Source organism: Sinocyclocheilus grahami, unplaced genomic scaffold (assembly GCF_001515645.1).
Source record: "Sinocyclocheilus grahami isolate Dianchi unplaced genomic scaffold, SAMN03320097.WGS_v1.1 scaffold215.1, whole genome shotgun sequence".
Taxonomy (NCBI): Eukaryota; Metazoa; Chordata; class Actinopteri; order Cypriniformes; family Cyprinidae; genus Sinocyclocheilus; species Sinocyclocheilus grahami.
Window position 1 is genome coordinate 1,080,912 of NW_015505394.1, and position 12,913 is coordinate 1,093,824.

The 12,913-nt window shown below is 38.4% G+C and overlaps 2 protein-coding genes across 3 annotated transcripts; one reads left to right on the top strand and one right to left on the bottom strand.

Moving 5' to 3' along the window:
• Positions 1-593: 593 nt before the first annotated feature.
• On the top strand, positions 594-3,796 carry LOC107596138 (H3 histone, family 3C). 2 transcript variants are annotated; one of them, XM_016286797.1, is made up of 4 exons: positions 594-722; positions 1,623-1,766; positions 1,848-2,001; positions 2,458-3,796. In XM_016286797.1, the coding sequence occupies exons 2-4, from the start codon at positions 1,639-1,641 to the stop codon at positions 2,584-2,586; spliced, it is 411 nt and encodes a 136-aa protein (XP_016142283.1). In that variant the 5' UTR covers positions 594-722; positions 1,623-1,638; the 3' UTR covers positions 2,587-3,796. The 2 variants fall into 2 exon arrangements, with proteins under 2 accessions (XP_016142283.1, XP_016142284.1); XM_016286798.1 differs by lacking the exon at positions 594-722 and adding an exon at positions 1,394-1,551.
• A 4,571-nt stretch (positions 3,797-8,367) lies between these two features.
• On the bottom strand, positions 8,368-11,893 carry LOC107596137 (homeobox protein otx5-like). The gene is made up of 3 exons (XM_016286796.1): positions 11,331-11,893; positions 10,301-10,452; positions 8,368-9,872 (listed from the first exon to the last, which is right to left on the bottom strand). Exons 1-3 carry the CDS (start codon positions 11,425-11,427, stop codon positions 9,276-9,278), a joined length of 846 nt encoding a protein of 281 aa, XP_016142282.1. The 5' UTR covers positions 11,428-11,893; the 3' UTR covers positions 8,368-9,275.
• Between the last annotated feature and the right edge of the window lie 1,020 nt (positions 11,894-12,913).

A 12,913-nucleotide genomic window follows, 5' to 3' on the forward strand; every position in this document is an offset into this window, starting at 1 on the left:
GCCTTAAAAATAGCAAGCGTGAGACAGAGGAATGCAGACTTTGGTTAAGACAGAGTTCCCACATGGCTGGAGGGCGGTTTTGAATGTCAGCCTGAAATAAGTAAAACATTGTATGACTGATCTGGGATCATCTTTGGCCAACACTCAGATGCATTAGGCCACAAAACAATTCTGTATCTATATAAAACTAGAGTACATGAACTTCAAATACTTTAAATTGAAGTGTTCAATGTTAACGCTATTTTTTTTTTTATAAGTAAATTGACAATTAATGGAAAATGTTTAGGATCTGTAATAACAATATAAATTATTATTATACAACCAGCAGTGGATGAACCCATTAGCCTGTCTCCTCTAAACCTGATGAGTGATGACCTCCATGGAACAAAGAGAAAAGCAAAGGGATTGCAGTAAAACCCCTTCTGAAACACGGTACTTTAAATACTTACTATTAATCAGTTTTGTTACATTTGGCTCTAAGCCAAGGAAATGGAAATAGCAGTAATGGAAAAGCAAATTCATAACGCAACTGGTACTGTAAATAAACGGCAATTTTGTGTTTACAGTTTTATTGAGGTGCATTCTGGGAGAAAATGATTGACATCGCGGCCATTTTGGCTCTGGCCGCCCCGCTCCCATTGTGTGTGAGATAGTAAATACTGACACTGCCAGACAAGCCGAGCACATATTTCACTGCGCGAATTAAAACACGTTCACCTGAGGTAAGTGCCCCAATGCATCACTGTCTTCTCTCTGAAATACTTTTCAACAGCTTTGTGAAACTTTCCTGCAGAACAATGTTTATTTTAAGCGTTAAAACGTTAAAATATCATCGTCTGAAAATGAGTAAGCCGATGGCGAGAGAAAATAGGCTCTCCTTTTCGTGTCGGAGGACACACTGAAATCCGTCCCACTTTCGTATGTCTCTGTTTACTTCGGTTAAACGGCGTAAATTCGCGGCAAATTTTCCTTCTAAGCGATTATTTAGTTACCCAAGGATGCCTGCTGTCGTATTGTGTTGTTGGTTTTGCGTTGCATGCATTGGATTTTAAATTTTATTTAAAAGTTTGCGTCCTCCCCCGTGCCTCAATGCACGGACTCTCTCCAGTTGCCGTTCAAATTGCAGCCATAATCTTGCGGTTTAGGGCGGGGCTTAGACAGACTGATCTGCCCCCACAACTGGGAGAACGGCATGTGATTGGTTAGTTTATTCCGCTCCTCAATCTCTACTGGCTACTACTTTATTTTTGCTTTACAGTCGTCTGCGATTGGTTGAAAGGCTGTCTCAGTCCACGCTGAGTGGTTACTTTTATTTATTGGGTTTAATGTGACGTGCTGGAGGAAGTGGCCTGAAATAGCTTGTGGGGCAGGGAGTCAAATGCCAAAACAAGTGTAAAACTAGAGACGCTATTTATAGTAGAGATTTACTCACTTTTATATCTTAGTCTGTCTGTGCACAAGACTCAATGCTGTATATTACACAGCTAAGAGAAAGCACTATTAAGCATGTGAATTTAGTTTATTCCGAGAGTTGTTTTACATTCCTGCCAGGTATGTCATAATCTGCCCATGATTTACTGATTTAGCTGTGTTCTAATACTCAGTGTTTTCTTTTCTCTCAGGTGATATTGACTAACAATGGCCCGTACTAAGCAGACTGCTCGCAAGTCCACTGGAGGAAAAGCTCCTCGTAAGCAGCTGGCTACCAAAGCTGCCCGCAAGAGCGCTCCCTCGACTGGAGGAGTCAAGAAACCTCACCGCTACAGGTGATATTCCAGACTTGTGATTGTACCCAGCAAAGAAAGAGTTGCGAGGAACCCTGCATTAAGCATCTTTCTTGTCTGCAGGCCTGGTACTGTGGCTTTGCGTGAGATTCGTCGGTATCAGAAGTCCACTGAGCTGCTGATCCGTAAGCTGCCATTCCAGCGTCTGGTTCGAGAGATTGCTCAGGACTTCAAAACTGACCTGCGTTTCCAGAGCGCCGCCATTGGTGCACTGCAGGTACATATTGGGTTTATTATTGCTAACTAAAACCATAAAATATATCTTCATTAGTGGAAATAAAATAAACACTAAGTGAAATTTGATTTTGATAAACTTTACTTATCCCCCAATGGGGGAAATAAAATTATTTATATATATATATATATATATATATATATAAAACTTAAGTTAAATAACTTATATAATACTCATATAACTTAAACTTGAACTAAAAACTATATAGACATATTGAAACAAAAACTTTAAAAAATGACAAAAACACTTAAATTAAAGCATTAAAATGAAAACAAAATATAAAAAATAAAATCTAATTCAAAATATTATATATCTGGTCTTGTTTTTTGTATTCTATAGATGTTAAACTTTTTTTTGCACATTTGAAGATTTGGATGACCTTTTTTTGCTTTTGTTTATGCTTAATTAACTGACCGATTTTTGTGTATATTCTTGCAGGAGGCCAGTGAGGCATACCTGGTCGGTCTGTTTGAAGACACTAACCTGTGTGCCATCCATGCCAAGCGTGTCACCATCATGCCCAAAGATATCCAGCTGGCACGCCGCATCCGTGGAGAGCGTGCTTAAACTGACCCCTTCTTTCTATCGCCTTCTTTATTTCTTTGTCTCTCTACTTGTTCTCCTCCTGCATTTCTTGGTAGAGTTTAGAGTATCGGTGATGGGGAGTAACTGTGTCTCAGTCTACTAGTGCTGTCTAAATGACGCGTAGGGTACCTATATGTGCATGTAACAGGTGCTGCTGATCACACACACATGCACGTACACAAATACACACACACACACACATACTCTCACACATTTACATTTGGAGCATAAACGAGGTCCACCCATGCCCGCTTTAGGGCCAAACATTCAACATGCATATAAAGAGAAGAAGTCTCGCCATGCTCTCACACTTACTCCGCTGTCCAGAAAGAAAAACAGGGTGGTGTCTGGGGTCAGTCTGCTTAAGGGGAGCGGAAACTTCCACAGCAGGGTGCTACTAAAACTGCCTCAGTCCACCTTATTGAAACCTGTCCCCACCAGTCCCCCAACTCACATATTTTTTTTTGATCTTACCACGTTTGCCCTCCCCTTCCTGTCCCCCTTGATCCTTCCAGTCCTTACATGTCCTGCTTGAATCCTTACTTGGCCCTTCGTAGTGGAGGTGAGTGTGGGGTCGGACTTCTTCTCTGTGTGAGTGTCTGTGGGAGATGTGATCAGCAAACCAGCATCTATTGGTTAAAAAGTTGTTATTTGTAATATTGATGATTACTATTATTGTTGATATGGTGTCTTTTTTTTTTTTTTACAATGCATACATGAATTTTTCTTTAGAAAAAAGGATTAATCTGAAGAAAATCAGTTTGAATTCGTTTTCTTTTTCATATTGTAGTGAAAGCCGATCCTGCTCCTCCTGTTATAACTTCAGGCAGCCACAGGGGGGCGCTCTAAACCAGCCTCTCATTCAACCTCACTGTTCAACTATCATCCTGCTCTCCCTTCCTTTCTTTTTCTCTCTCTCGTTTTCCACTCTTCCAATTCCAATTTTGTCAAATTAAAGATCGGCTTTAGAGTCACAGAGTGTAGCAAAAAAAATGTCTTTACATTTAGTACTCTAGTACGGATTCTTTCATTTTGTTTGGGTAGAACTTTACTCCTTCGCTTTATTTGTGATACACAATGCAACCTCATGTTTGTGCTTTTATTTTTCTTATTTGGAAATTTAAATTAGCTGATATTTGTATTTTCCAAATTTCTCATATTCTGGTCATAATAAATAGATGTTACACAAATAGCCTTTTCAGTGTCATTTGTAAACACCCAAATACATCGTGGCCTAGTCCAGGGGTGGCGAACTCCGGTCCTGGAGAGCTGCAGCCCTGCAGAGTTCAGCTCTAACCCTAATGAAAACTCACCTGCCTGTAGCTTCCTAGTAACCGTTCAGACCTTGATTAGCTTGTTCAGGTGTGTTTGATTAGGGTTGAAGCAAAACTCTGCAGGGCTGCACCTCTCCAGGACCGACGTTCGCCACCCCTGGGCCTAGTCCTATAATCGAGTTGAGTGTTTAGAGCAGGGATCCTCAAATCTGGCCCACAAGATCCACTTTCCTGCAGAGTTTAGTTCTAACCCTAATCAAACACACCTGAGCATGCTAATCAATGTCTTCAGGATCATTAGAAAGTCACAGGTAGGTGAGTTTGATCAGGGTTGGAGCTAAACTCTGCAGCGCATTGGACCTCCAGGGCAAGATTTGAGGAACCCTGGTTTAGAGTGTCTTTTACAGGGAACCCCGGGCATTAAGACTTATATGGCTTAAAATAACGTAAATGATGTATCTTACTGAAATAGGTAGTAGAAAACCCATGAAAGATTTACGTTATTTAAAAAATCTACAATTTTATACATATTCTGGACTATGGGGGCGCCATTATTTCAATGAAGTCAAATGGTTGCACTCGATCGGTGAGCTACTGGCGCTAGCTCTCTGGTGTTCATTTTACCGCAACACAACTCGGAATACTGATACGATGCCACATTGTGCGGCTTTTGGTTGTCATTTTCAGTCGAAGGACAAAAAAGTTAAGTTTTCACTGCTTCCCTTGCGATAAAAAGAGAAGAAAAGAATGGGAAGATATTAATAAATAAAACTTCCTAAAGACCCACGTCTTGTTCTCTCCACTTTAGCCCTGATGCCTTTGAGGCTTTTAATAGACCACAGCTACTGAAAGAGCTTACAAACAGCAGTGACAAGAAACACTGACTGAAAATGACAACCAAAAGCCGCACAATGTGGCATCGTATCAGTATTCCGAGTTGTGTTGCGGTAAAATGAACACCAGAGAGCTAGCACCAGTAGCTCACCGATCCAGTGCAACCATTTGACTTCGTTTAAATAATGGCGCCTCCTTAGTCCAAAATATATATAAAACGATGTGGATTTTTTTAAATAACGTACATCTTTCATGGGTTTTCAACTACACATTTCAGTAAGAGACATAATTTACGTTATTTTAAGACATACAAGTCTTAATACCCGGGGTTCCCTTTAAAAGTTGCTTCATAAAACGGAGTGAAAAAAGGCCAATGCTGAATCATGAAACACATTCCAGCATAATTTTCTAGGCCTGCTTAAAATACATGCTAAACCAATGTTCTGTTGGTGAAGCCTTGTTTTCAAAGCATCGCAGGTGTTTATATTCTTCAGAGAAGTCAGCTTAGTTTTAGTTGTTTGTCTCTTTACATTAAACTGGGATAGAAGTCAGTATTTTAACATTAGAACAATTGTAAGTTTACCTTCAAGTAGTAGCTTAGAATAAAAAGACTCTGTGGTCAGAAAAAAAAGGTTAAAGTCTGTCTGCATTTTATCCACGTCTCATCATAGCATAGCAAAGGATTGGTGAGAGGTTGCACATCCTCATGAGGATGGTGGAAATGTACCACATAAAAACATAGTACTTTTTAAGCTATTGAACTGATTGTAAAGGCATGCCAGAGGGTCCATGAATAAGATAAAAATAGCATCAATCAAAATTTAGAAATCAAATTAATTTACAGAAAAAAGCAGCTTGCACATACAGCTGTACATAATTCTGTAGGCTTCACACATATATATATATATATATATATATATATATATATATATATATACATATACACACATTTTACTTTCACATGAACTAAAACAGAAAAAAAGTCAGTAATAGTGATCCATAATTAACAAGGTTGATTTTTCTTTGTGTAGTCACTCGCCGCCAGGTTTTTCTAGAAAGAAGTACTTGCCATTTAACGTGTAACTACATTAACATACACCTGTCATTCAAAACCTGTATTGCCCCTCCATCATCTGAAGTGTATTCACAGTTGCATAGTTCTAGGTCTGTGTGTGTGAGAGAGTCTATAATATGGTAAAGTAATGTATCTGTCTGGTTAAATATCATATGTATCTACATGCTGGTTTGCGGGTTATGTGTGTGTGTGTGTGTGTGTGTGTGTGTGTTCGTATGTGTGTGTGTGTGATTTGTTAGATTTGAAGGCTCAGCAGCTTCTCCTTTTGTCTTCTTGCATGAACCACAGACAATCTGTCACAGAGAGAGAGATTAATATCTGGAGAAACAGGGGAGGGTGAGAGGAAAAGAGAGTTGACCGAGGTAGACAACACAGACAGACAGAAAGAGATATAGATAGATAGACAGATAGACAGATAGATAGATAGATAGATAGATAGATAGATAGATAGATAGATAGATAGAAAAGATGCATACATATATACGTATATAAATACATAGATATAAAGTTAAAGGGGCAAGAAAGTGAGGGAAAGAGACCGAACAATAATTTTTACTTAACGCTATTTTTTAAAACATGTGTTACACATACACAGAAATGTTCATATAAAGTAAAACAATGTCACATTATTAACTTTTCAGAAGCAAAAAACCTATACATAAACATTTGCGCGCACACACACACACACACACACACACACCCTTCGTCCTGGTAACAGTACATGTGGTTTTATTCAGGTCAGAGTGGGATTATGAAGCACTCAGGAGGGGTGGAGGGGTGGAGGGGTGGATGGAGAGAGAACAAGTGAGAGAGGGCATGAAAGATGGCACAGAGGAGAGAGAGAGAGACCTGTGAGTATGTTTAGATTTACTGAACTCCACATCTTTCACTGTCTTCATACAGGGATACTCATGAGAGATGAACATAAAGAAAAAAGAGGGAGTGAGCAGACAGAAAAAAAATGAATAAGAAGTAATGAGAGTACAGATGGAGAAGTCATATTAAATTGATCACGCTTAGTAAGTCCCAGTAGAAAGAACCATAGATGTTCATAAAATAAGATTGGAAACATTGTTTAAATTGACCCTGGTCAATTGCATTAAACACTGAATATTTATGGGTGGGGTTTTTTTGTTGTTGGTTATACTCTATGATAGATAGATAGATAGATAGATAGATAGATAGATAGATAGATAGATAGATAGATAGATAGATAGATAGATAGATAGATAGATAGATAGATAGATAGATAGATAGATAGATGGATGGATGGATGGATGGATGGATGGATAGATAGTAAAAGTACATACAGTGTATACTTTTACTAGTAAAAGTGAAACAATGGCTAAAAATGTGAGAAAGGGTTTAGAATAATTTATTTGTAAGTAAACCACTTGGTTTGGTATTTTGTACCTGATGCAGTGACACTGATGTGTTATTCATATATATATATATATATATATATATATATCACAGATGTGTTTTTTATATATATATATATATATATATATATATATATATATATATATATATGTTGTATATATGTTTTTATATGTCCGTGTATGTTACACTAAATTTTGGCAATCAGAAAATGTCCAGATGCTTTTTGTTTTAATTTTGTGAAAATGTTAAAATATCATGAAACCTAACTAGTATGTTGCAGGTTGAGTATGTTTGTGCTATATTGTTTTTTTAAAAGGCATTTAATGTGACATTTTGTTGTATAAACTAATGTGAAGACATTCATAATTTTTTTTAGATGTTAATGTCTAAAAAATTGGGCAAATGACTAACTCTAATACCGATTGTGGGACCAATAAACTGCGATAGATGAGGTAGGAATGATGGACTAGTCATAGAATAGTCTTAGCAGACAGAGAGGGAACTGAAATCAACAGGAGGAGATGCACCGAGAGGTGTGGAGGAGGGAAAGAGAGAGAGGGAGCTTCAGTAATCCTGTTTAATTGCTTTAGGGTAGTGTTCTGTCGACAGTAAGGAGATTGAGGTGCTCTCTGGGTCATTGGCTAAAATAACCCCACACACCCGGCTATATGGGCTACTCACCCTCACTCACCATCACAGCAACACGATTACCAGACAACACCATCGCAACAACTTTCTGGACCCCCAGATGCCTCCTCTGTGTGGGCCACCTGTGTATCCAAACCCAGGGTGTCACAGTGACTCCAGGAGAAGATAGTGGAATAATGTGAATCTTGCACTTCATATTTCTAGACCCAAAGTACTGAACTTTTCATCTGCTTTCAATTTAGTTGGTTAAAAATCAAGTTCATTACAGTTTGAATTGCCAGTTCCCTTTTGCTGATACCAGAAAATCCCCTATTAGAGGCATGAATGCATATTGAGTTTTCATTTTTAGTACTTATATTTATTAATTTAGATCTAGTCCTTATATATTTTTACTTCACATTTGGTAAAGTAACCTCTAAATTTGTCACCATGCACGCTTGTTCAGTGTGAGGGACAGACATGGCCCACTTTATATAAGTTCAGTTTTAAGGGATTTTTTCTCAAGTAAATCATTTGTTCTATGTGCTAATAAAATCTCCAGCCATGTTTTTATTAATGACAGTAGTGCTTCATCTTGCATAATCAATGAGAAACAGAGTTAGACAGCTCTTGTTAAACAAAGCCACATTTAATTGTGTAGTTAAACTAAGAGAAAAAAAATCTAACTTTTAATGTAGCTCCCATCTGAATGTATTCGGTCAAAGCAATATAACAACCATTGTAAACACCAAATTTTTTTTAACACAAGGTCACCCAAATAGAAAATATATATCAACAGCATGCATGTAATGCCATTAAATGAAGTTTAATTAGTAAGGATTAACAAACTAACAGAAAACAACATTATTTCTTATAAGTTAACATAATTTAACAATACATAAATAACAGCAAGCTAAAAGCACAACACAAGAACTTCTAATGCCTCTCAGTACAGACAAACCAAACTTATGAAAAAAGTAGAAAGAATTTTGTCCCATAAAGAGCTAACTGTATCTGTAAAGAAACCGAGAAGTTTCCCTCCAATTACCGTATGTGCTTGTCTTTGTGTGATATGTGTGTGTGTGTAGGTTTTAGTGATATTTACTTCAGTGTGTTGTGAAATATGTTCTAGTCTGTGTGTGTGTGTGTGTGTGTGTGAGAGAGAGGTAAATGGTTAATAATGATGACTGATCAGTAGACTTGAGGAGTCCTTTCACTCTCAGCCAATCACAGAGCAGGTCTGGATTACAGAGGAACAGTCTTCACCTGTTCCAAAATGGGCCCTTTTCCCTTCTGAGATCTGAGATTCCCTTCCCTTTTCACCTCTGAGATAATGTGAATCCTGCTGATTCAGTCCTGTTCATCATCTAAATGTCTCCGGCATTTCAAGAAATAGTTTAGAATCATTTATTCTTCATCCGTCTTCTCCTAATTCTCCTTCCCTCTTGTTCTTTTTCTTCACTTGCTCATTTTCTCTTCTACAGCACCTGGAATTTATGGTCGAGGCAGTCCATGGTACTGAAGTTGAGCTTCCAGGCCTGCTGGTCCTTGTAGTCCAGGCAGTCTATGGAACTGAAACCCAGCGAGGAGGTGCTGTATCCTTGGGAGGAGAGGGAGGGTGACTGGCTGAGCGAGCCGCCCATAGAGGGCACGGTGAGGGGAGAGAGGGCGCCCCCGCTTGCGGACAGCTGACTGGTCATGGGGGAGAGGTACGGGCTGCAATCTAATCCACTGAAATAAGGAGAGGAGCTGTAGCCCTGGCTATAAGTGGAGGGCTGACCATAGCTCATAGGATAGGGAGCAGGGCGATGCACACAAGGTGTGCCGGAGCCACACAATGGGTCAGGAAGGGGGGATAGAGAGGTGGGACTCCACACAGAAACTGGTGCTGTGCCTGTGCTGGCACTAGGGGGCACGGCAGGGGCAGAGGCAGCCGCCACTGAGGAGCTGGCACCAGGGTCAGAGGTCAGTTCAGAGGGTGGAGAGGACTTCTTTTTAGGGGGACGGGGCTTGGGCTGACCGCTGGTCTGCTGTTGCTGTTGGCGGCATTTAGCACGACGGTTCTTGAACCAAACCTGAGGGAAATAAGATGGTTAAGGGTGGAAATAAAAGTTTGCCTCATTTCGCTAAAGGTCAAAATGGACTTGCTTCTTTTATATACTGTACAAATCTCATGCTTGATTATCAGGCCTGCAATATTAATAGGCCTCACAAACATAAGACTGTCAGAATTGTGTTTCTTTTCAATACTTGAGACTCAACTATTTAAAATAGATTAAACTTCAAATGCACATATGGTGCATTATTTAGCTGAAGATGAATGGTTTACTTGCATCAAAGCAAATGAGTGTTAGATGCTGGGATTAACGTATTTTATTATACTTGAAATGAATGATCTGTTTCTGCTACCTAAGACATAATGCCATGTGTGTTTAGAATAATGTTAGGCAGTCTGAAAGGTGTCAGAGAGATGTTTGTCTCAGTTTGAGGCAGACAGGCTCACCTGAACTCTGGACTCTGGAAGGTTAATTTTCAGAGCCACCTCTTCTCGCATGAATATGTCTGGGTAGCGTGTTTTGGTGAACAAGGCTTCCAAAATGTCCAATTGGGTCCGTGTGAAGGTAGTGCGCTCCCGACGCTGCTTCCTTGGAATGGCTATTTATAAATACATTGACATTACACAGTAAGAAACAACTTTAAGTTTTTTCAGTTGAAAACAGGAATGTACATTTACAGTAAAAGAGAAAACTTTTTGAATTTAGATATAGATTGTATCAGTTTTAATTGTTTAATGTGAGCTTATAACAGTTAATAATATGGTTAATGTTGGTGAGAGAAGAGGGAGGGACTTGGACTATCCATTGTCAACTTACAACAGTGATAGATAGATAGATAGATAGATAGATAGATAGATAGATAGATAGATAGATAGATAGATAGATAGATAGAATTAGGGCTTTATTCATATTTACATTCTGAACCCATTAGTAGTACATACTAGTACTTCTTTATTTAGTACTAGTATGATAATTAATTTATTTTCAGCAACAGGGAACCAAACGCACAAATTTTAAAGCTAGAATTAAACCGTTCATAATTGGCTATAAAGTAACTTTACATAATAAACAAGCAAACACACGATCACACGATTAAATTAAAAAAATAAAATAAAAGAATCTTGGTTATATAAAATTTTATATAATTTTATTTAAAAAACTAACGTTTTTCAAAGAACCCTCAAGATGAATTTCAAATATACATTTTACATGGATTTTCAAATAGTTATTTTTTGTTAGAATGTGGGCAGTACGTTTGTCCAGTTAATGTGGCTATCAACTGGTTATATTATATTCAATTTACGTTGCTTAAATTGTAAGAAAAATGGGGTAGGCTAACTCATCTCAAATGAAACAGGAAAGATGAGGCTACCTTTCAGTTTTGCTTTCCCCCTCTCTTTTGAGTTCACTGACCACCAAAATTAATCAAATGTCTGACACAGACATGTTATAAATGATTAATACGAATGAACTGACCTGGGTAGCCGACGGCGGTGTGGAGCAGGTCCATTCCTGAGGCGGACAGCGTTAACCCGTTCACAGCATAATGGGGCTGCTTTATGTAGGACATCATTCTTGGGACGGCCGAGTCTCTCGCACACTCTCTCTATTGCTCTCTTTCTCTCCCTCCCTCTCTCTCCCCTCTCTCTCACTCTCTTTTTTCTCTGTGACGCTTTTTTTACGGGTCGGGGGTCGCGCTCTGCTCCTGATGGTCGCGTGTCTGTGCTGGCGCTTGGCGCGTGCGGTGCTCCTTCAGCCTCGCGCCTCTTCAAGCACCTGTAGATTCTTTCCCGCTTCTCAGTGTCTTGAACAAGCGTACCCTCTTGCCCAAGTTTAGCTATGTCATTAATAACGCCCTGAGTATCAAAGTTAAGCGTGCTCTTTTAATGTGAAGTAATAGTAAAAGTAAAGCCTATTCTCCACAAAAGTTTTAGACTCTATTTCAGAGTTTTGGCGTTGGTTAAGGAGCGTGTCCCTTGGGCAGGACCGGACAGGAGCGGGACACTATGAGCAATAAGACACCAAGCAGCTAATCAAGGGCCATCTCTCTCTCTCTCTCTCTCTCTCTCTCTCTCTCTCTCTCTCTCTCTCTCTGTCTTTTCACGTGTAGCCTTTCTTAACACGTGGTATGACAATAGACATATTTATTTGACTTAAAATGTAAGGTAAAAGTGCAAAATTAGTAGATTATGATGGGTTGTCTGATTGGGTCTGGTCTGGTTATGACATAACCGTTCGATTTTCGAACGGTTTGTTTAAACTATAAAACAATTTATTTCGTTTTTTATTTTGAAACCAATATAGTAGCAAATAAAAATTGTAAAGATATATCGAAAAATGGAGAATATTGCCTTTAAAAAAATGAACAAGGATCCGGGCAAAAAAAGGCCGATGTCTCCAAATGCCGCAGATATTTAAAATATTTAAAATGTTTAGATATTTGTAAAATATACTTATAATATATTTAACTGTATTATAAATAGATTTTAAAATGTTGTGTATATGGTGTTTTAATTAAAACGTCCCCCCCCCCATTATATTATCTGGGTCTGCGTGGTTTTAGGAACCGTAGGAACCATTAGTTGATTCATTTGAAGCAAATGTGATACGCCTTAAATGAGATGTTTTAGAAAAATGGGCCCTCACAGTAAATATACCCCTGAAAATCAATTTCAGGGGGCAGAAATCGTTCCCTAATAATAATAATAATATAAAACATTAATTTTATTTCTATTTTATATAGCCTAGGCCTATTCTATTTACAAATTGTGCCGAAGCTATTAACCATTAATTCCACATGAATAGAGTGTTTTTTCTTCGTATGTTGATTGGCGCTGCGCAATCGTTCCATCTTTAAAGAAACCACACTATAATAGTTTAAATGTCAGATATTAGACGAAAGTGTCATTTGAATCTCACAAATAAGACACTGAAATTTAATTCGTTCATCGAATGTGTTTGTTGTTTCCGGTTATTAATATTAATATGTAAGAAAAAATTTCTTGTGGACATTTTCTTGCTCAGTCCTGTTAACACTTCTGCATAACAACATGTATAAT

What these genes read in the sequence shown, in the direction of transcription:
- LOC107596138 (XM_016286797.1), top strand. Translation starts at nt 1,639, where the DNA reads ATGGCCCGTACTAAGCAGACTGCTCGCAAGTCCACTGGAGGAAAAGCT. An exon ending in AAGAAACCTCACCGCTACAG is followed by an intron (nt 1,767 to 1,847) that starts GTGATATTCCAG and finishes TCTTGTCTGCAG; the next exon opens with GCCTGGTACTGTGGCTTTGC. An exon ending in CCGCCATTGGTGCACTGCAG is followed by an intron (nt 2,002 to 2,457) that starts GTACATATTGGG and finishes ATATTCTTGCAG; the next exon opens with GAGGCCAGTGAGGCATACCT.
- LOC107596137 (XM_016286796.1), bottom strand. Translation starts at nt 11,427, where the DNA reads ATGATGTCCTACATAAAGCAGCCCCATTATGCTGTGAACGGGTTAACG. An exon ending in CACCGCCGTCGGCTACCCAG is followed by an intron (nt 10,453 to 11,330) that starts GTCAGTTCATTC and finishes ATTTATAAATAG; the next exon opens with CCATTCCAAGGAAGCAGCGT. An exon ending in TTCCAGAGTCCAGAGTTCAG is followed by an intron (nt 9,873 to 10,300) that starts GTGAGCCTGTCT and finishes TATTTCCCTCAG; the next exon opens with GTTTGGTTCAAGAACCGTCG.